General features: G+C 40.6%; 4 protein-coding genes across 4 annotated transcripts in view; 3 read left to right on the top strand and 1 right to left on the bottom strand.

Annotated features, from left to right (window-relative positions):
• LOC145704272 (dihydrolipoyllysine-residue acetyltransferase component of pyruvate dehydrogenase complex, mitochondrial-like) overlaps positions 1-20,666 on the bottom strand; it is an 87,428-nt gene that overhangs the window by 17,417 nt on the left and 49,345 nt on the right. The window lies entirely within an intron of this gene.
• Positions 1,080-3,207, top strand: LOC145705303 (dihydropteridine reductase-like). The gene is made up of 6 exons (XM_081782760.1): positions 1,080-1,187; positions 1,383-1,524; positions 1,953-2,009; positions 2,101-2,321; positions 2,622-2,846; positions 3,097-3,207. Exons 1-6 carry the CDS (start codon positions 1,176-1,178, stop codon positions 3,205-3,207), a joined length of 768 nt encoding a protein of 255 aa, XP_081638886.1. The 5' UTR covers positions 1,080-1,175.
• Positions 18,143-19,625, top strand: LOC145701764 (uncharacterized). Its single transcript, XM_081778983.1, has 6 exons — positions 18,143-18,202; positions 18,254-18,466; positions 18,584-18,666; positions 18,715-18,952; positions 18,998-19,103; positions 19,147-19,625. The coding sequence occupies exons 1-6, from the start codon at positions 18,143-18,145 to the stop codon at positions 19,407-19,409; spliced, it is 963 nt and encodes a 320-aa protein (XP_081635109.1). The 3' UTR covers positions 19,410-19,625.
• LOC145703983 (GTP-binding nuclear protein ran-1-like) lies at positions 19,482-20,613 on the top strand. Its single transcript, XM_081781400.1, has 4 exons — positions 19,482-19,722; positions 19,776-19,963; positions 20,004-20,183; positions 20,228-20,613. Exons 1-4 carry the CDS (start codon positions 19,482-19,484, stop codon positions 20,261-20,263), a joined length of 645 nt encoding a protein of 214 aa, XP_081637526.1. The 3' UTR covers positions 20,264-20,613.

Raw genomic sequence — 20,666 nt, 5'->3', positions numbered from 1 at the left:
TTTTTCTTGCCTTCTTATTTTCTATAAATACAAAGCTTCCTAAAACGTCGCCCTTAAAAACTTTGCTACTCGAGCGTTGCGTATAAAAATATTGTTTCACTGAAATTCGCACCCTCTGATCTCTTCGTGTTTACGTATTTTCTTGCCGCTAGCATGTTGAGTAAACGAATTTATTCCCGTACTTCCACTCTTCACCCTGCTGAATATACATTCCCTAAAATTTGTTTTCAATCAAAGACGTATACTTTTCGACTTTGGAAGTCGTTTGCTTGGCACACTGCGCCCAGGAGAATAAAAATACTGTTCAGTGGTTAACCCTCCCATTTCCGAATGGAAGTTTCTTAAATTTTCATACAGTAAATTCTTCAGTATTCGTTTTCCGAGGCCAGAATTTGCGAGGAAATAGATTTGAAGGAGCCTACTTGAATAGAAATTCACATTCACAGTATTCTGAAGATCTTGACTTTCGTTTATTTCCAAACTCGGACCAGGAGGGTTGAATTATTCATCGATTCAACGAGGCCCGTAATTCATCACGCTGTCACTAATTCATCCGCTCCCGGATGTGGCTCAACTGTAACTGCTTTTGTAGCAGCTTGTGAATTTTCATCTCTTCAATTATGGAACATTTTCATATGTTGAAATAAAATTAAACCGGCACTGCTGGCGTCAAAAGGTTAACGCGCAACTTGAAGTTTGGAGGGCGTAGAGACGCTCTCACGGCTAGAACTTGAGCCTCCGACCATTATTACGGCTCAAATTGATCTCAAGGGATCAGGTTGACGGGCGAAAGTTGCACTGCAGGCGGCGCTTGAAGGATTACGCTCTCTCTTCTTTTTTTTTTTTGCTTACGGCACCATAATTTTTATTCCCCGTTTTGACACTCTCTCTCTGTTTTTACTGAGGATCAACCATTGACACTTGCACTCTTTATTTTCAAATCAATCTTCAAAATAACGCAATTCAGAATTGCCAATTCTTCTAAAAATAACTGTCCATCGCTATTGAGCTTTATGCAATTTACCCATGGTTCTTCTAGTACACACTCATTGAGTCATTCCAGCAAATATTATTTTTATTTGTATTTTATAGTCAAAATCGATCACGCCCAAAAAAAGTTTATTTTGGAGTGAGCGAGCAGATTTGAGATTTACAACGATTTTGAGAGAGATAAAATGGCAACAAAGGTATTTTTTTTTTAATAAAATTATTTTGAAATGATAAATTTGCAAAAGAATAAACTTGCGGAGGAAAGCACCTCAATTTGCAAAGTGGGCATTTTTCTTAGCGATAACACGTGTGGGAGCTAATTATGCCTTGCCCTTACTGATAGGCGTCAAATAACTTATTTGAAATAAGGCTCTGGTTACATTTTCTCATAGAATATGATTATCTACGGCGGGGCTGGAGCACTCGGACGCCACCTGGTGGAACACTTCAAGGCAGCTGGCTACTCGATTATCTCTGTCGATCGAGTCGAAAACGCGAACGCTGATAAGAACGTTATCGTCTTGCAAGGGCAGGCTCTCTTCTTTGTTTTGCGAGGCAAACATCGTAAACACCGAAATTTCACCCTAAAGGGGTCGACACGCAAAACCAGAAACTCCTTATCACTCAGTTTTTTTGCGTTATCAATTTTCGCGGAGACGCCCAATTTTCTTTACCAGATAAGCTTACTTGCTTATGCAGCGAGAACTTCAAGTTTGGACTCAAGTTAGTAAAGCTGGGAGCGAGAATTCTAGGGCGGTTTTCAGACTTTTTAAATCATAAAAACTCATTCAAAGAAAGAATATCTCAATCAAGTTAAATCAATAAATATTGTTGATAAAAATTTGTATCAAAAAAATGATAAAGCAATAGGTGCTAAAGCAGGGAGGAAATATAACTTACGCAGTAATTTTTTTCGCCCTCGAACGGACGTTTTTCCCAAAGCGAGCCTCTCAAAGACACACTTGCGGAGCAAAACAAGCACGTCCTTGACTCCCTCGCTGGCACTGAGAAAGTTGACGGTACGCGCGTCCTTGACACATTTTCTTTTGCAATTTTAAGCATCGAGAAAGTGGAGAAGCAGCAAGTATCATTTCTAAGACTTATTTTCAGCCGTCATCAACGTCGCCGGAGGGTGGTGTGGTGGAAACGCTGCTGACGACAAATTCGTGGCCAACGTTGACCTTGCTCTTCGACAATCAGTGTGGACCTCCGCGATCACGTGTTCTCTTGCCGCTAAGTTCCTGAAAGAAAACGGTCTCTTCGTCCTTCCGGGCGCCGCGCCTGTCCTGGATGGGGCTACTTCTGGCATGATCGCTTACGGAGCTGCCAAAGTGAGTTAAATTAAATGAAATGCTATCGTTTTCCGAGCAGAAATCTGGCGGAAATCGTATTTGGGTTGAAATTATAGCTCATGTAGGATTGCAAGGATCAAATTTTGCAAAACAAATCTCGTTAATTTTATGTTCCCAGCGGACGTAATAATATTCTTTACCCAAGCAAACTGCTGCCCTTATACCGCTGCTTCTTTAAAGTTCATAAAGTCCTAAATAACTTCATTTAAAAACATACATTCAGTAGACAAACTAGTCTCTATCAGACCTCAAAGTTAAGTACCTAATTCATCTTTTTAGGCTGCTGTCCATCACATGCTTAGTTCCGTGTCGACCAAAGACGGCGGGCTTCCCGAAGGAGCGGCCAGTTATTGCCTTGCACCTGTGATCTTGGACACGCCTATGAATCGTAAATTCATGCCAAAAGCTGACACCACGAAATGGACACCACTCTCTTACGTTGCCGAAAAATTCCAGTGCTGGGTTGAAAAGCCCGACCAGCGTCCCAAGAATGGATCAGGAACGGTATTCCCTGATAATCCCTAATCGATGGCAGCTCTTGAATAGATTTGAATGAGGAGGATTTTGAAAACATTTTGCAAAGTGCTTCCAACACCGGATAACATGAATATTTAATAACTTTAGGAACTTGTTATTCCAGAATAATAATTTCATATTAAGCATTTTTTAGAAATTGTAATATAATGGTAAAATAATAATGATGGTGGTCAAATGAATGTTTAGAATAGAATACTTTCCGAACACGTTTTCAAAGCTTGCAAAAAGTGCCTGTGAAAGTCGTCCTCTTATTTCCGAAAAGGTGAATACCCTCTCAGTGCTCAAGCTGGTTACTGCCGAGAACGAAACCACTTGCTACGAGCTGTAATAAACTCAAACAAGCGCGTCCCTGCGTCTGTACTCAATTGTCATAATTTTTATCCGCATCGGCTTCTTGCTTGAAGTCTGATGCTTCCCGGGACTAATCACTTGTTACTTTGTTCTTTTCATTTTGAACGCTTGTAAGCATGTTTTTTTAAAGCTTCGGCCAGAGCATCGCTATTCTTAAAATTCCATGTTAAAGCAAAGTAAAGCCCATGGTATTTTAAACAACAGAAAATTCAAATTCAGATTTCTAATTTATTTATTTCTTTGCTTTGAAGGGTTAAATTTAGCCAGTGTAGAGTAGCTACACCTGGCGTTACTCCAATTCAAGCATCCTGTCAACAATGTCTCGGCATAATTTCGATTATAAGGGCTGAACGGAGCGAGGCAGGGAGATTATTTTTTAAAAGGCCTTGAGACAGCTAAATTGTGAAGGGTCCCACGACTCGACAAAACATACCGCAGGCGTCAAAACGTCTGCCAAAATGAATTTTTTCGCGCGTGAAATTTCCGCAAGAATTTAATAAAAGACTCTTTCAAAAGAAAAAGACTTAGAAAGGGGTCTTAATTGACCCAATAATTTCGATTTTCCGTTATGAAAAGAAAATATCCAAATGGTCTCGCCACAGCGAATCTCTGAAGTTCAACCTTCCAAAACTGAGGATTAAAATCGCATACACGGCGGCTTGCGAAATCCGGGTTAAGCAGAACGAAGGAAAAGATAGGACTCAGAGGTTGACATGTTCTGAATGAGAAATTTTCTTAAAGGGGACGGCGGAAATCACAATTTCCGAAAGTCGCTTCGCTCAAAGCACAAAATTTTGCTAAATCGGGGCGATTTTATCAGCCCCAAAATAAGCCAACTAAAGGGTTGAGTTGCAGGTTTCTTTCTTTCTCGGTCCTGTTTCACGAAAGTTTTGACGATAAAGACCAGGTTTAAGCGAACTTACTTCTGTACTTTTCTACTTAGTCCCTACTTATTTGTACGAGGGATGTTACAGTAACGTTCTAGCGTGGAGAGCCATTGATGCCGGGTTAATCGAGGTCGACGCCCGCAACTGACCTAAAACAAAGACGGTGGGCCTTGCGAAGATAATTGGGGAGCTTCAAAAAACGTTCCATGCTAGTTTTGCAGAAAGGGCTGCACGGATAGTCATTTCCAATCCTTCGACGTCCGGTATGTCCAAATATTAGGGAAACCAAGCCCACTAAAATTCCATCCCTGAAACAGAGCTTGTTCATTGTGCTCCTCTGACCCTGTCGGATATTTGTTCTTACTAATATTTTTAATTCAAATTATTTTAATAAATTCGAGAGTCTCTGATTTAATTTTATTTGAGTGTTCTGTATTAAAGAAAAAATAAATAAAAAGCTTGTTTGATGTATGGTTGGTTTTTAGAAATCGGTTTGAGGTTTCCACTGAGTTAAATTTCTTTCGCGGCGTTTTGCATGTGGATAATCGAGTGTTTTTTCTTGGTATAAAGTCACGAGTCAGGAGCTGCGGTTTGGCATCTTATTCAAATCAGTCACGTAAGCTTGCTTCGCGGTCCTTTCCTGTGGCTGACCGAAATTGGATCCAATTTTATCAAGGGTCCGGCTCTTGGCTAGCGCATCTCTTCCTCTTTCGGAAAAGAGATAAGAAAACTCGATGCCGAAGGACTTCAGACGTAACTTGATTTTACGCCACTCCTCTTCCTTGACTCACTGAAAATAGCGTTACAGACTAATCTTAATCAACGTAATTAGACCTAGTTAAAATAATTGCCACTCGACATTTGCAACGCCGGTTGGACCAATCGGTCACGGTCATTCTAATTACACTTTGACTTTTACTCTGTGGTCGCTTTCTAGCGCGTTTTCTTTTTCGCAATAAAATAAACTGGTTTGTAATTAACCTTCTGAATGACTATTTTTGCCAATGCATTTTCCGCCCTTTTCGAAAAAGGTTCAAGAACCTTCGACTTTAAAATGTTCCTTTACATAGGAGGTGTTAAAATAAAGTTGATAAAAGACAGCATCAATTGGTCAAGAAGCAAGCCGTTTTTCGCCAGCCTTCTTTTATGTTTTAATCAGCATGTTTGATGGAAACAAATCACGTTGCTAATCAGCTCTGTTGCAGAAACCCGCGTCTCCAACAATCGGCCAGAATAAACAACAACAAAGAAAGATATTCGCTGAAATACTAAAAATAGCAGCTCGAGTACTAACATGTTCCCGGGCGTCAAATATGTTCTTGAGAAAAAACTAAAATTCTTGCGCCTTGTCAACAGGCGATTGAAGAACACTGCTATGCTAAAAACGAAGAAGGAGAAAATAACTTACTCTCGATTTTTAATGAGTTTCTTCGAAATTCTGCCATGCGAACTTTGATTCTTGTTTTGAGAATATTCAAAATTGCAGCAAAAATAACACCGAATCAGCGAAAATCAGTGAAAAATTGAGTCGTCGAAAAGTTCAACGAAAATTCGCAGGTGAAGGCAATTGAGAAACCCCCTTCGATGAGCATATTTTTGGAGAGGGAGGCGCTTCTCGAATTCGCGTTATTGGCAGCGTATCTGCTTCCCCTCTTTCAAGTTTGGCGAAGGGGATGACTCTGATCGGATGTCGGCTCGCTTTTTTTGCAGCTTAGCTGGGCGATAACTCTCAGCCTCTCTCAGATAAAGTCGACTCTTCTCCCTCCAGTTCGAGCTCGTTTTCTGAAGCAGGGGTGTTATCAGGCGAGACCCTCTGTTTGGGAAAAGCTGCATTATGCGGCAATCTCGGTGTTTTGGTGACAAACTAAAGCCAAGAGTATCGAAATGAATTGGCGGTCAACTGGCCGGTCGGTTAATCCACTTTGACGGCAGTTAAGCTAAAAATAATCCTATTGAATATGGTGAGAATATATAGCCACCCGCTATTGCGCCGTATGTAGAGGAGGTGCTTATGGAATGCACTTCTGGTATTGTGGCAATTTTGGAGAAAGTCCACTCTGCGAAAAAAATCGAAAAAAAAGAACGATCGGAAATTCGTAAATTTGCAAACTGAACTTGGAAATAGAAAAAGAGGGCGCGGGAAATTATCATTTCTTATCTCTGCCGGCGCCATAATTACTGATTAGACGAAAAGTAAAAACTAATTTTAGCACAAAATGGAACCGGCTCGTTATTTTGACGCTGACAACAAATAAATGCTCTCTTTAGACAGGCGCTTTGAAAGGGAAAATAACTTACTGAAACAGGTCTTTTTTGAGAAAAAATATGAAAACTGGCTTGTTTTATTTCTCGATAAACTGCAAATATGCGCCTAGACATAATTGTTATTATAATTATTTGGCGAGATCCAAACTTGAAAATCAGCTCAGTGCGCAGTAGGCCACGTTCTCGCCCGGTTTTTAGCGGAATAATGAAGATTTATGTTTAGCTCAGCGAAACGTGAACTCGAGATATAAGATGTTCTCTCTTTGCATTAAGGGTGTCCACTTCCGTTTTCCGGATTTTCCAGACCGAGTTTGTTAGTACTTTCGAAGAAGTACTTGAGCTTTCCGACGAAGGTTTTGCTAATACGAATGTTTTAATTTATAACTGTTTTTATTACGGTGGAAATTCAAGTAAAATTGCTTGTTCTGATGAAAAATCGGAATGACATTTTTTACGCAATGATAAGTGATGTTTGAGTTTGTGAAGTGGATGTTTACTGTTTTCTTGATTTTTATCCTCTTACTCTCGGCGCGTCTGATTCCGTCTCGCTTTGACAGTAAAAAGGGATGAGCCGACGCGATGAGCAGTTGAGCAAGGTCTCCGTCAAAACACCGCCTCTCCACAAATCCAGCCATCTTTTCAACATGCAGGCCGACCAAGACTGTGCGGCCACAATATTTTAGGCAGCAAAATATTTTTCTTATCAGTGAGATCAGCGGGGGATGAAATATTTTCTTTGCGTTTGGTGGGTACGCGGAACCGCGCGCGCCCACCCCTTGATCGGCCCAGTTTTGAACCCGGTTTTATTCTTGAACTTTCCGTTTTCGCTGATAACGTGCGCCCGGTTCCCCTCTCAAATAATTATTGATAATATTGAGATAGCTTCAATTGAAAACAATTTCTTTTGACGAGAATATAAGTTTGAGAAATCTTCATTTTATCCGAGCCTCTTGATCATAGTTCAAGATTGGCGAACAAATATTTAGGGCAGGAGCCTAAGGTCGTCGATTTCTGGACGAATTTGATAACGAATTTTACCCGTCACTGGCAGGAAACGTAAATTCGTCACCTCGCGCTAGGTGTGTTCGAGAGAACACGTCGCAAACGTTTTTTCGCGTAATTAGCGGAATTATAAATGTAATAACATGAGCCGGGCGGGGCATCCACAGATCAAAGTCCTGTGGTTTATGCACGGCATCCACTTGAGGAGGGTCACATGACTTGAGCCGGATCAAAAACGCGCGCCCCGTGCTGTTGATGCCTTTGTTTATCAACTTTGAAAGTACACGGTGTACCACTCGACTGGCTTGGTCCGCCGCCAGGCCCGTAAAACATCTCCAAACTTACTACTACCAGCTTGTCGGGCAAGATTTTCTCTCAGAATTTTTTAAAGTGCGCCTGACCTCGTCATTACGAGCTCATTAGTCGTTTTGTTACGTCTCCTAGGCGGCCACTTCGCGAAACAAAGCTTTGAAACCTCCTCTTTCTAATACTGTTTGAGTATCACATACAGTTCATACAGTTCGTTGATAGCTTCTAAAAATGCCATGATAATCTTTACAAATTGATCTAATTTAAAAAATCACATCCAAGACACAAACTAAATTTGCTCCTAAATGCTCTCATTATTCCGCCTGTAAACATGTTAGAAAGAAAAGGCCTGTGAAGAAACTAACCTAGCTGTATTTTGAAATTTCGAATAATACAGTGGCTCATTTTTCTGACGAAAAAGAAGAGTTCGGAAAACCTGTGTCTGGAACTTTACGCGATATGGTTTCCGTGAGAACATCCGGAAAACGCTGCCTCCAATCGTTTATGCCCGCTGTCAGGGGATTTGTCATCGCTGTCCGGCGGAAAGATCGTCATAATTTTTGAAATGTTGGCATCGGGAGCCTCAGAAATGTCAAATTCTACCGCAACTTATCAAATATACTTTTTAATTTCTAAATTTGAACGTACACTAAGTACATAGAAGACATATTGTATTTTCATAATAAAAACACGGCGTAAATTTTTAGGCTTCTCGGAACCTTCCAATTCGCGCAGAGGCTGATAATATACTTTTGATGGCGAGCGGACGGGGCGTAAATAATACTCGCTGCTTCCCGCACAGGTGCCTCTCCTTCCCGCCCAAGCTTCCCCTTCAGATCAGATTTGATTCGTATTCTCCGAATTGCCGTTCTACCAGCATAACCTTAGCGTAAACTGGCGGCTATTTTCGTATTGGATTTCAAATAAGGGATTGGTCTTCTTCTGGCTTTAGTTCAGCAGGTTTAGTTGCGCTTCAAAATTTGAAATTGAAAATCATATCTTGCTAATCATGATTCCCTGCCAACCTGAAAGAAACAAGTAAGAAGATAATATCCTGCGATGCAAAATTGACCAAAATGACGGTTTCTAATGCTAGAGCCACACAAAATTGAGATCATCTACGAATATTTGTGGACTGCTGGTCGCCCCGCGCCACCAACGATCCTAATTTTGCGTTTTTGCAATAAACAAATTAAATGAAAGACATGATTTTTTTTCTTTTTACAAAAATTAACACTTTATTCACAAAAAAAATAATACGCGGCGCAATATAAATTTTCAAATAAAGAACTTTTTTCGGGTAAAACAACGGGCACATAAAACAAATTGTTACGAGGCGGAAAGAGAAAAAAAGGGTTGAGGTTAGCTTAAGGATCCCCTAGCTATGGAATGTTTGGTGAAGTTGGCTGCCGCAGTCGAGAGTTGATTACGGTGGAATGTAGGGCGAAGGAAAGAGCCACTTTGGGCCGGACGGCCTCGCGCGGGTTACGTCGTTAACCCTCCAGGGGTTGGTGGAACGCCGCGGCCGCCACGGCCACTGTCGTGGTACTACCGTTAAACCAGTACGCGCTTATGTTTTTTGGCAAAAATGTACAAATCGTTAAACGATTCTACTAAGGGAATGTCGTTTTGGGCACAGATAGGGCGCTATTGAGCACAGTCACGTGATGCCCGGAAGGCACAAATGGATTACAAGAAAATAAGAGGCAAATAACGAGTAAAATGGCAAATAAAAAAATCAGCGAAAAATAAAAAGGTTGACATTGTCGGCGAGCTCGAGCATGCGAGATCGAACGAAGGTCGTACAACGGAACTTTTTGTGGAACACGCACATTAAAATAATACAGGGAGGAATGATTAATATGTTTTTTTGCGTTTATCTGGTGCTTAGCGCCAATATTGGCGGTCGTGGAATGTCGGGGGATTAACCAATCGGTGTCGGGGCTTCAGCCTGGACGAGCGGGGGGTCCTCGTTCGACGAGGACGATCCGAAAGCCGTTCCTTTCTCTCAGTCGTGCCATCTCTGCGGCCACGTGGCCATCAAAGCGTCACAAACTGGGGCAGGTCACGTGACATCCATCTTCTGGGCGTTTTAACCGTTAGATGACCAGCATCGTCGGTGTGTACGGAGGAGATGAGTCTGAACTAATTTTGCACGTTAGAAAGCGTTTCAGGTCAATTCTCTTTTGAATAATTCTCTCTTTCAAAAAAGACTATTTGAAGAAATAATTTCATAAAAAAACGAAGCGCTTACCTTTCGAGCATCGTCTTTTTCTGGTGCCGAGTACCCCTGAACATTACCGGTTCTTTTATGCAGCGTAGCGCGTGAGCGCTCCCGCGTGGCGCTCTAGCGCCAATTTCATGAATCAATGACGATGGTCGGCCGAGACATCTGTTTACCCGTAAAAACGGCGGTTATTTTTCTGTCCGGTTTTCGCTGCGGTTTTGTAGTACAGTGACTTTTCTTTTTAACATTTTAAATTAAATGTAATTTGCTGTCAAAATGATTTTTTGAAAAAATCAGATAAAAGTGAGAGCTGATTGATCCTCTTCCAAGCTGAAAAATCATCGAAAAAATAACAATCTTCTTATAAAAAAAAATAAAATTGTTTTTTTTTTCTTAGAATCTTTCCTAGCAAAAATAACCATAAAAATAAAAAAAAGTTAATAAAAATAATAAATAAAAATAAATCATCAATTATGCGGTAAAAATTATAACTATGCTGAGTTTTCGCTAAACTTAAAAAGGCTGAAAGTTCAAGCTGTGTCGATTTCAAAAAAAAGGAGCTGATGCACTCAGGAGATGAAATGGTACCCATTTACGCGATAACGGTCGACCACGATTCGTTATCTAGCGACCGACTGCGTGGTTTACATTTTAACCGGTAGTAGATACAATAAGTGCCTTTTCGTTGTGGTCGAAATTCGTGGTAAGGAACAAGCGCCCGTCTTCCAACGCTAATTATTCAAAGAGAAGAGTGATGATAATATTTGAAAGGACTAATTATTTGTTTGCCAAATAGAGCTTATATTATCTTATAATCGCGAGATATGGCAGAGAAAGGGATTAAATTTCATCTTGTTGGAGGTTCGACCGAGTAATGTAATTTCCGCACAAATTAGATTCGACAAAACGTTAACACAGCAGGCAGCTCCAATGCCGCCCTGACAGCAAGAATGGAGACAAGGGAAGATAACATCATTATGAAAAGCCCAGTTTTGACTGGAATACTTTTTACTGACTGGTTTAGGGTCAGAAGCAGCTCGAATCATAGGCTATCTAAGGGTTAGGGTTAGGGTTAGGGTTAGGGTTAGCCTATCTTTTATACCTACTCATTTACGACTTATGATTTTGAACTTCCTTCTTTATTAAATTTCTCATAAATAATACCGGCCAGTTTGCCTCTCCTGTTATTTTTGCTTGTCCAAGTTCTGGAGAACACCAAGTTGATCGCCCAAATATAAAATAGCTATTCCCGTCCAGGCAAGTTTATCGAAGCGATTTGCGATTCACCAAACGTTCTCCAAACACTCTAAAGCCGGCTTGGGCGGTAATGAGCAAAAAGTTCGTCGCTTTCAGTAATTGCTTGTGATATTTGGCCCTCGAAATTGAGTTTTTGGTGGCGGAGGAGATTCTTTGAAGCGAGCAGCGCGTAATCTCCTCTTGACTGACGAATGTCGAACCTCTCGACTATCCCAAATCCGGCACATGCAAATCATGGCTTTAGTAAATGACAGACTTGCTACTCCAGGCGGGTGATTTTCAGCTCATCTGGATACAACCTCGATGAGAAAGAAAAACGGGCGCAACTTCCTCACCGGCTTATTTTCAACATATTATTTGCGAAAAGAATCTTCCTAGTATTTTTTCGATTGACCATCGACCAGATTCAGTAGTTTTAAAAATCAAAAATCAGAGAATAAAAAAGCAGAATTGTTTATTTTGCCGCGCAATTCTATTTGCCAGAGATGCAGTTTTGAACTTCGCATGTAATTGCGATTACGACGTGTTTCCTTTGCTTGCCAAATATTTCATTTCTTTTTTTGCTCTCAAAATCCGATTTCCCTGCGTTTGACAAATTCGCAATCAATCATGCCTTGTAATCATATTCTACACCGCGAAAAGCCTCTTCGAGCGTGTTATTTTATGACCTCCGGAAGTATTAGGCTTTTTACGCTCAATTTTTGGCGTAAACAACTCCGGCGAAATATTCTCGCACGACTTCCGTTGCTGCGCTCTGTAAATATCACCAGATGTGCCCAAAACAGGAGCCTAATAATATAATATGGGAAAAGGTTAATTTACACATCTGGAGATGTTTATCTCGCAACTGAAGCTTCAAGCCTTCCCCATGAAGCTTCAAATTAGCATTGATCTTTCGTTCAAATTAGAAGCTACTGATATTGCTCATTAGAGGTAGACCAAAGGGGTAGCAATACCGTAAAGCACCGAGCACTGAGCAGAATTCAACGATAATTACAATCGATAATTAAAATCGGGTCAGTACATGTGTAAACAACGAAACTCAGGCTCTCTAGCAAAGGACATGGGTACAGGGATTTTTGTTGACCTTAAAATAATCGTAGAACACGAGTGTACCGAAAAAATTTGCATATGTTTGCAAAGATACACCGTATAAATACCTGAAACCGTGATCGAACTGTAGTGAAGCCTAAGTCCCCCACGCGGCAAAAGCTAAAATTATACGGCGCGTTGAAGTACATAGCAATAAGTTGCACTTGGGTAAAGTGTGAGCAGCCGGTGGCAGGGAGATAAGATAGCGCCCGGAAGGACATGTCGTTGCTGGAAGGTTAGCTGCCCGGTGAAGAAACGGAAAGGTAGAATTTTCGTCGGCTTAGGTCACCCAAAGCAAACTTACACATCCGAGTCCCTACGCGCTGAAAGAATTGCCGTAAATAAATAAATTCAATTCTGCCATTCCATTTTCAAGGGATTTCATGACGCTTTGAAGGAAAAAAAGAAACACCTTGTAAATGCGTGTAAGATTTCCGGCACTGCTTTACGAAAAACAAATGATTCGATCTAGGGTATTTATTCAATAATTTCATGCAAAACAACTTGAGCAAATTTCTTTACTAACGAGGAAAAACAATCGTACGAAAAATGCTCTTGGGAAGAAAAAAATAAGGAGAAAAATTAAAATACAGAATTTCTTGTTTCCGGAGTTGACTGTAGAGTTCATTAAAGATAGATAAAGGAAAAACACGGACCATGCGTATGATGCTCTAAAATATATCTCGACAAAGAGAGAAACCAATACGTGAAAGAATGTTATGGAAAAGATGTATCTGCTCTTGATTCTTTGAAGAGCACAACTTGGGCACTCGCAAAAAGGATGAGTATGGTATCCATAGGCACAACCATCCAGACCTTGTTTATAGCGATTGATAACTTTAGCACAGTTCTCGTTCTTTCTTGACTTTTCACGTTCATCTTGATTACTATTTTTCGAATGAAAATACCAAAAAACGACGAACCTTTCAGGTCTTCTTTGAGATCATCCATCACTTCCAAATAATTTCTCAGACATTTTTCCAAGTAATATATCGTCCGAGATGCTCTTTCATCGTCAAATTTCAACCCTTTTCCGTTTCCCTTCGGCTTGGAAATCGAATCTTGTAAGCTGCACATTTTGAGATGCGCCTTGAAGTTGATATAAAGAACCGGAATTCTACACCACTCATTCCGACAAAGAAGATGAATTCCCTCTAATACTTCGCTGAAGGCTTTGTTTTCTCGTGTATTTCTCGGATGCTGGGGACGACGACAGAATGGGCATACTTTTTCATCATCAGACATCATTTCCAGCCATGTAGTAATGCAACAATCACAGATGATTTTTCTACAACAACTTAGCTCTGGAAAAGATCATTTTATTTTCATCTAAATTTTAGTGTTATTTTCAGAGCCTGATTTCTACAGGGTTTTCGAAAATTCTAAATAAAGTCTTAATTAAAAATATCTTGTTTATTGACTTACTCGATGCATATTCCACATTTGAAGAGTTCTATATTGTTATTTTTTGTTGTATCTATCTCTGCATCGAATCCCATTACAATTTTAATTTTTCACTGAGACTTTTACTAATAAAATATCTGAAAAAATGTCACAGAATATCTGCTCGTAAAATGACTCTTTCAAACTGAGACCTCAAGATTTACTAAAAAAAGTGCTTCTTGAAAATAATGAATGCCCGAAAACAAGAAGTTCATTCATTTTCTTGGCCAGCTGCGGCGAAAGTAACTAACCGCGGAAAATAAACGAGTAAGAAACTGCAGAGTCTGTCAGTTAGCACGCTCACACGGAGAAGTCACATTGATCGAACACTGGTTATCAGATCTGATGCGCGAAGATTGGAGGGAAGTCACGAGGAAGATGATAGAGCACCTGCTCAGCGAATAATGTTTCATGACTATCAATCATCGTAGTGTAATTTTCTTCAAACACGATAATGTTGACCTGCGCAAAAATTTAATACAGATTTTTGGTCATTTTAGTTTGAGCATTGAACTTTTCGTAACTCTAGGAGAAAATTCGAGTTCTTGAGAAAACTGCCTCCCTCTTTCGGTAATTTAGAGTGGAAACAGAAACGGAAAACATGAAGATTTTTCGGACCTTATTTTCGACATGATTTCGTCCGCTAGCGTTACACGAATTCGTTTATGTTCACAACTCATGCTTACTGATGCTCCCCGCGCTGTCAGTAATGATTCTATCGCGAGCAAGATGAAAGAGCAGTAAGATAGAAAATGTAACGCAATTATGCTATCGTCGCTAGTAGCCAGGTGTTTCTCGGCGAATTACCCCGTGACGGCCGTGGAAAGCGCCTTGAAAGGGGTAGCATGTCCATGTCTCCGGCTCCCGATAAGCCCAGGCAGCTATATTTTCGTCAACAAACATCGCAAGAAATTTCAGACTCTGACTCACTATTCAGTAACGTACCTTTTTGATAAGCACTTTCAGAGAAGTGAGGCGCAAGTTTCTGAATAGGAAATAAATCCTGAAAATAGAAGCTATAACCCGAAAATAATCGTCGAAAATAAACTAGCGCTGCACCTGGGAAACGCTGTTGACAAGTTAACTCGGAACAAGGAAATCCTATTTTTCGTTCAAGACGAAATTTACAACGAAGGAACCCGCTGCGTTTTCAATCACTTCATTTATTTTTGAATTGAGAAGCCGCTTTTTAAAAGAATTATTATAGGTTTATTGAATATTTTAAACGAGTGAATTAGAAGCGGGGTCAAAACCATTCTTTATTAATAAGCGTCCCATGTTCCAATTAGGAAGGAATTCGGAGCACTGCCCTAGAATCTTACGTATAAGTCGCCGGTCGAAATTGGCGCCTGGCAAGAAATCTGCCTCGATGCGAAACGGTAGTATTAAATTTAAATTCCATGTACGCAGTGGCTAATCTGCTCGGTTCGGCGTTGAGGCACTAGAATTAGATGGCAAAGTTCGCCCCATTCCCACCCTGATAAGAAGCCCTGATCCAGCGCGCGATTTATCCGATGTTTTCAAAAGTCTTTGGCGCTACCCATCTCCCTGTGTGATTTTCGCGCGTTTCGCTGCTTTCGATCCGATTTGAAATACAGGATACTGGCGGATTTATGCCACCGACGAGGGAGGCGAGCTTATCCACCGAGGTCACTAAGGACAAGACGTTGATCTCGCTTGTTAGCCCCTGCAACCCCAACATGCCATCTGGGAGGTTAATTCTAGCCAGGTGCCGAATTACTGCCATTTCATAAAATATTAAGACTTTCCAAGCATGAAAAATAGACGTTCTAATGACATGTATGTTGGGTTAATTTCGAATTTCGAAAGATCATTGGGAAAAAAAATATTTCGAAATACACCGATTCTGTTGAAAATAGAACATTCTGTGACAAAAATCTTTCCTTCGAAAATTGAAGGATTAAAACTTTTATCACTGAATACCGCAAAATCGAACATGAATTTAACCGGTTTCTGAGAATTGTGAATTGCGAAGTGTCTACCAGTTTCTGCGTCAACATAGTCTTTATCAGTAAAATTATAGTAGTGAAGTATGAGCGAGGCATTCTGGCGAAGCGATGATCTCCTTAGAAATGCGCTCATTAGTGTCAAAGAGAGTAGTACCTTAAGGTCAGACCTTGACGTTAACGCGACAGAACCAGTCGATAAGCGCTGAGTCCGAATGTGCTGACATTTTTCAGGAAGGCGAACGTTCTAATCGCGTAACTCTGCGAAATGATCATCAGTGTATGCAAACGAACTAAGAAGACAGTATCGTTTCTCAAATACAGACGTTTCATTTACATCCCCTTTCTTTCATAACAAGATGTTCAAAATAAGTGAACACGTCTTTTTTTTCTACAAAGAGGGAGCTTATACAAACGCTTGAAAGTTTTAGTAAACATCAAGTACTTATGTTTAATCGAACTTTTCGATGAAACGAAGCAGCTTAATAAGAACAGGAATTTTATATATTATATCATTGTGTTTACTAAGAGAAAAGTATGAAATACTGACTTTGAAGCTTCGGTAATCCGAGTACTTTACTCTGTAAAAATATTCTTTTGATCGAAATTAGACTCCTTTTATTTCAATTTTTTTGGGATTTTAAGAGCCTCTTTGAATTTTTCTGATTCAAGAACAGCAAGAGCTCGTTCTCTTCGTTGATTTCAATGCCAACTAGTAATTTGGTCCAGAGTTCAAAAAATTTATTACATAAAATTTCCGAGGAATCCAATTCTTTGCATGGGATGGTCATTTTCTTCCTGAAGAAAATTTATCAGGGATGTGTCCATTTCATGCCGTATTATGAGTTTGCTGCGGCATATTTTTTCGACTTCATGTATATCTGCATGATCTCTTCCTTTAGCATTTAAAAGTAGAGCTTAAATATACACATCAATTGAAGAGATTCAACTTATTTTGCATGCACTTCAAGTATTCCTCGTTTAAACTATACAAATGAAAAGCAACTGAAAAAGGCAGAATTGCAAAACTCGCATAATTAAGCTTAGTCCTTGGCTCCGCTCTTTATATCCCGAGAGTCGATAGTCTATTGACAATACAGTACTCTAACACTTCATATTTGATTAATCAACGGACACGATTAGATATACAGTCGATTAGACGGATGACGATTTTCAAGGAGCACTGAGTGAATATTTTATTCTCCCGCAATATAACAAAGAATGAGATTCCTTTCTATCGAAGAAAATTTCCTAGAAAGCCAATGCTTTGTTCGTGATCGTGATTTGAATGTCTTCTAAAATCGCCGCCAAAATAATTGCCCATCGATGAATTCATCATGTGTTTGATCATCATGTGGTGCTGGCAGACGTATTCCAAATTGAGATGATCGTGGATCAGAGCACGGGAACGATGATCTTTCGCTTTCAAAAGAAGATCTTAAAAGGTAAGACGATAGTTGAAATATTGTCGGAATCAAGTGACCATGCATGCATCGAAGATAAGAGTCATTCAGCTTGTACAAGTCGAGGGCTCTAGCAAAAACGTAAAATATTATTGTTAATCTCATGCAAGAAAATCTTTATAATAATATTTTGAGAAAAGGAACGATTATTTCTTCCTCCGTTCAGCAATTTATATGGAACAAGTTGAGTTTTCCCGCTATAAATTTCCCTCTTTAGAATATTCAATTGAGCAATTTGCTTGTATAAGGAGGCCTGAGCTTTTTCGAGGAAAGACTACTAAATAACTTGTACAGTTCTGTGAAGAGTTTCCGCACCCTTTGTGAGCAAGGTTCAAATTTTGATTGAGCAGTAAGCGGTATTTGAGCGATGTCTGAGCGATGAGCTCGCTCAGCGCAACCGACATGTCTCAAGACCGCTCAGCCGCTCGCTCGCTCAACTTGAGATCAGTGAGCGGTTGAGCGGTGAGTCCACACTTTTCTAAGTGTTTTTGGTCGCTTGAGTAATAATACGATTTTAAGGCTTCATTTTTTGGAGACTACCTCGACTCTAACACCCTCAAAATCGTGCTTGAAAATTGGCCTTTTGGCCGAAAAATAGCGAAAATGGAGCAATTTTGGCAAATATATCGAATTTTCTTGGTCTTAACTCGCTCTGGTCAAGTTTTCAAACAACAATTAACCCCCTGACGCACCGAGAACCAAGAATAAAGAGGTTTGGAAATTTTCGATTTTTTCGCGGAAAAGTTGAAGGGGGGTCCTTTATGATAAATGATAAGACAATAAATAGTAATTCGTTTCCGTCAGTTTTTTTATAGACTGAAACACTGAGAAACGTATTATTTCATGAAGTGCGAAAATTCCTCTGACCAGATGAGTCATTGGCTTTTTGGCCAATGAGCGCGCGCTTTCGATAGTTGGTGCAGCGTTTTCTTCGAGCGAAAAGACACCTTCAAAACCGTTACAAAAAAGAGATTCGACAAAATTAATCGTAATTTGAGAGATGCTAAGGCCTAGTCTTTCCAGAAGATGGCGAATCGGCAACATTCGATTGACTAGTTCCGTCAGCGACCAAGGAAAAGGGTTTTTATCTGAATTATGAATCATTTTCAAGAGCTTGCTTTTCAAACCTAAAAAAGGAGCGGAGCTGGCTGTCAGTATTCCAAAGGGGACAAGATTATCAAAAGCGATTCCACGTGTTTTGTCGAATTTGGAAGAAATCGACGGAAACAAAGTCAGACTTGGAAAAGACATTTCTCAACGAGTCATCGAAGATATTGAATACGGAATCGAGAAGATTAATAAATCTGGCTCTGAAGCAATGAAGGTAAAAGTTCGAGAATTACAACGTACTGCATTAACGATCTTTGCTCACTTCCGGGCTCGACAGTTTCGATTATTCACTCATCCAGGCTTGACAAAAATATTTATCGACTATTTTCAGGAAAACACGGTCCGCGAGATGGAACTATTGATGAACTCGATCGAGCGTCTCCAGTCGAACCAGTATGCAGTCGATTACGCACGGTAAGACACCGGAAATAACAAAAACTCGATCGCAAATTCAGTTTCTAGAGACACGGACATTCTCGTCGAGCGACAGAGAAATTTCACTGAAAATTTAAAAACGCCCACGAGATTGAATCTGACCTACCAGAGTTTCTATGGCATGTCGTTGAAGGAATTCAACAGCTTATCGCCAGATGAACAGAAAAATATCACAAAGGCCTTTTTGGACAACGAACAGGAGTACATCAACAGTGCGAGGGCCATTTCTTTACAAAGGGGGCACAAGCGAAGTAAATTTATGCAGGTAAGATTGTCCACTGAAACCCGATTTTTTCTATCAATTTTCTAGATGAAACAAGCAATAGACTCATTTCGAGCACGCGAAAAGAGTAAAAAAGATCTGAAAGCGAAAATAAGAGCCGGTGAATTCAGTCAAGCTACAGAGCTCCAGCGAGGTAGGACAACTCCACAGTTGCAAACCCTTATCTTTATCACTAGAATACGTCGACTCAGAGCTTCATTTGGATCCGCCGACAGAAACAGTGGACACTTCCATTCCCACAATTTACAAATCTGATAGCGTTCGCGATGCAAAGGGCAAGGAGTGGGACACCACATCCACCGTCCGCCGTGCTGTTTACTATTCTCTTTTCCTAGCGATAATGGGTTTAATTTCTTCAATTCTTTACCAAGATTATACTCGTCAAAGTGACGACGGGGGCTTTCAAGGCGTTTATATTAACAACAAGCGCGTTCTCTAACTCTTTCTTCTTCTATTCAACAAATGCCCTTTCGAATACTCGATTTTGTTAAGACTGTGAGGGAAGGTCACTATGGCAGATCAAGAAATGCCCACTTTCAAGCTCGTGCTTGTCGGCGACGGTGGTGTCGGCAAGACAACCTTTGTCAAGCGCCACTTGACTGGTGAGTTCGAGAAGAAATACGTCGCCACATTGGGAGTCGAAGTTCACCCCCTCGTCTTCCACACCAACCGTGGCCCCCTTCGCTTCAACGTCTGGGACACTGCTGGCCAGGAGAAGTTCGGCGGTCTTCGGGACGGATACTATATTCAGGGTAAGAGGCTAATCAATCGATTTGAGCGAGATCAATACTGTTTTCATTTGCAGGACAATGTGCGATCGTCATGTTCGACGTCACCTCCCGTGTGACTTACAAAAACGTGCCCAACTGGCACAGAGATCTCACCCGAGTATGCGAAAATATCCCCATCGTCCTCACTGGCAACAAGGTCGACATCAAGGACAGAAAAGTCAAGGCTAAGTCGATCGTCTTCCACCGAAAGAAAAATCTCCAAGTAAGACATCTCTCACAAGAGCACCTTTCTACTCTTTTAGTACTATGACATCTCAGCGAAGTCAAACTACAACTTCGAGAAGCCCTTCTTGTGGCTCGCTCGAAAGCTCGTCGGAGATCCCAACCTCGAATTCGTCGCTGCGCCAGCTCTCGCGCCACCAGAAGTGCAGATGGATCCTCAGATGATCAAGGCCTACGAGGATGAGCTCAAGAAGGCTTCCGTAAGTCCCTTATACGTTAATCCCTCTCTCAATCTATACTCAAGGAGTCTGCCCTTCCCGATGAAGACGACGATTTGTAAATACGGAAGATTGAAAAAGTCACTCACATGTCCGATCCTTGTGCCATATTTTATGCCACTTGGATCGCCTACTTTATTTACTATAATAGTATAATTGAAAATTGTTACAGTAACCTCGCCGAATATCAAAATCGCAGAGCATTAGGACAAATTGTTAGGACTGTACCTCACTGCCACCATATGTAATTGTTCATTAATTCAAAAAGCAACCATACTCCCCTGTGCAGTGCTGAGCCCAGCAAGGCGCAGCGATTTCCTTCGTATACTCCATTAACTCTCTTGACATGTCTGGACAACCTTACATAAGGGCGAACAGTTAAAAACAATAAACTAAAACAATTCCCACAGTATTCATTCATCCAGTTCCCTGATTCGTAACGCCGACTCTCTTAGCTTAAAGTAG

The sequence above is a fragment of the Oikopleura dioica genome, chromosome PAR (genome assembly GCF_907165135.1).
Source record: "Oikopleura dioica chromosome PAR, OKI2018_I68_1.0, whole genome shotgun sequence".
NCBI classification, from domain to species: Eukaryota; Metazoa; Chordata; class Appendicularia; order Copelata; family Oikopleuridae; genus Oikopleura; species Oikopleura dioica.
The sequence above is the reverse complement of the archived record's forward strand: the minus strand, read 5'-3'. Positions and strand labels throughout refer to the sequence as shown.

Bases quoted from the DNA above. Each gene is read 5' to 3' on its own strand.
- LOC145701764 (XM_081778983.1), top strand. From the start codon at position 18,143: ATGCTAAGGCCTAGTCTTTCCAGAAGATGGCGAATCGGCAACATTCGA. The intron at 18,203-18,253 runs GTCAGCGACCAA...ATCATTTTCAAG, and splicing joins ACATTCGATTGACTAGTTCC to AGCTTGCTTTTCAAACCTAA. The intron at 18,467-18,583 runs GTAAAAGTTCGA...GACTATTTTCAG, and splicing joins CTGGCTCTGAAGCAATGAAG to GAAAACACGGTCCGCGAGAT.
- LOC145703983 (XM_081781400.1), top strand. From the start codon at position 19,482: ATGGCAGATCAAGAAATGCCCACTTTCAAGCTCGTGCTTGTCGGCGAC. The intron at 19,723-19,775 runs GTAAGAGGCTAA...TTTCATTTGCAG, and splicing joins GGACGGATACTATATTCAGG to GACAATGTGCGATCGTCATG. The intron at 19,964-20,003 runs GTAAGACATCTC...CTACTCTTTTAG, and splicing joins ACCGAAAGAAAAATCTCCAA to TACTATGACATCTCAGCGAA.
- LOC145705303 (XM_081782760.1), top strand. The intron at 2,322-2,621 runs GTGAGTTAAATT...TCATCTTTTTAG, and splicing joins TCGCTTACGGAGCTGCCAAA to GCTGCTGTCCATCACATGCT. The intron at 2,847-3,096 runs GTATTCCCTGAT...ACGTTTTCAAAG, and splicing joins CCAAGAATGGATCAGGAACG to CTTGCAAAAAGTGCCTGTGA.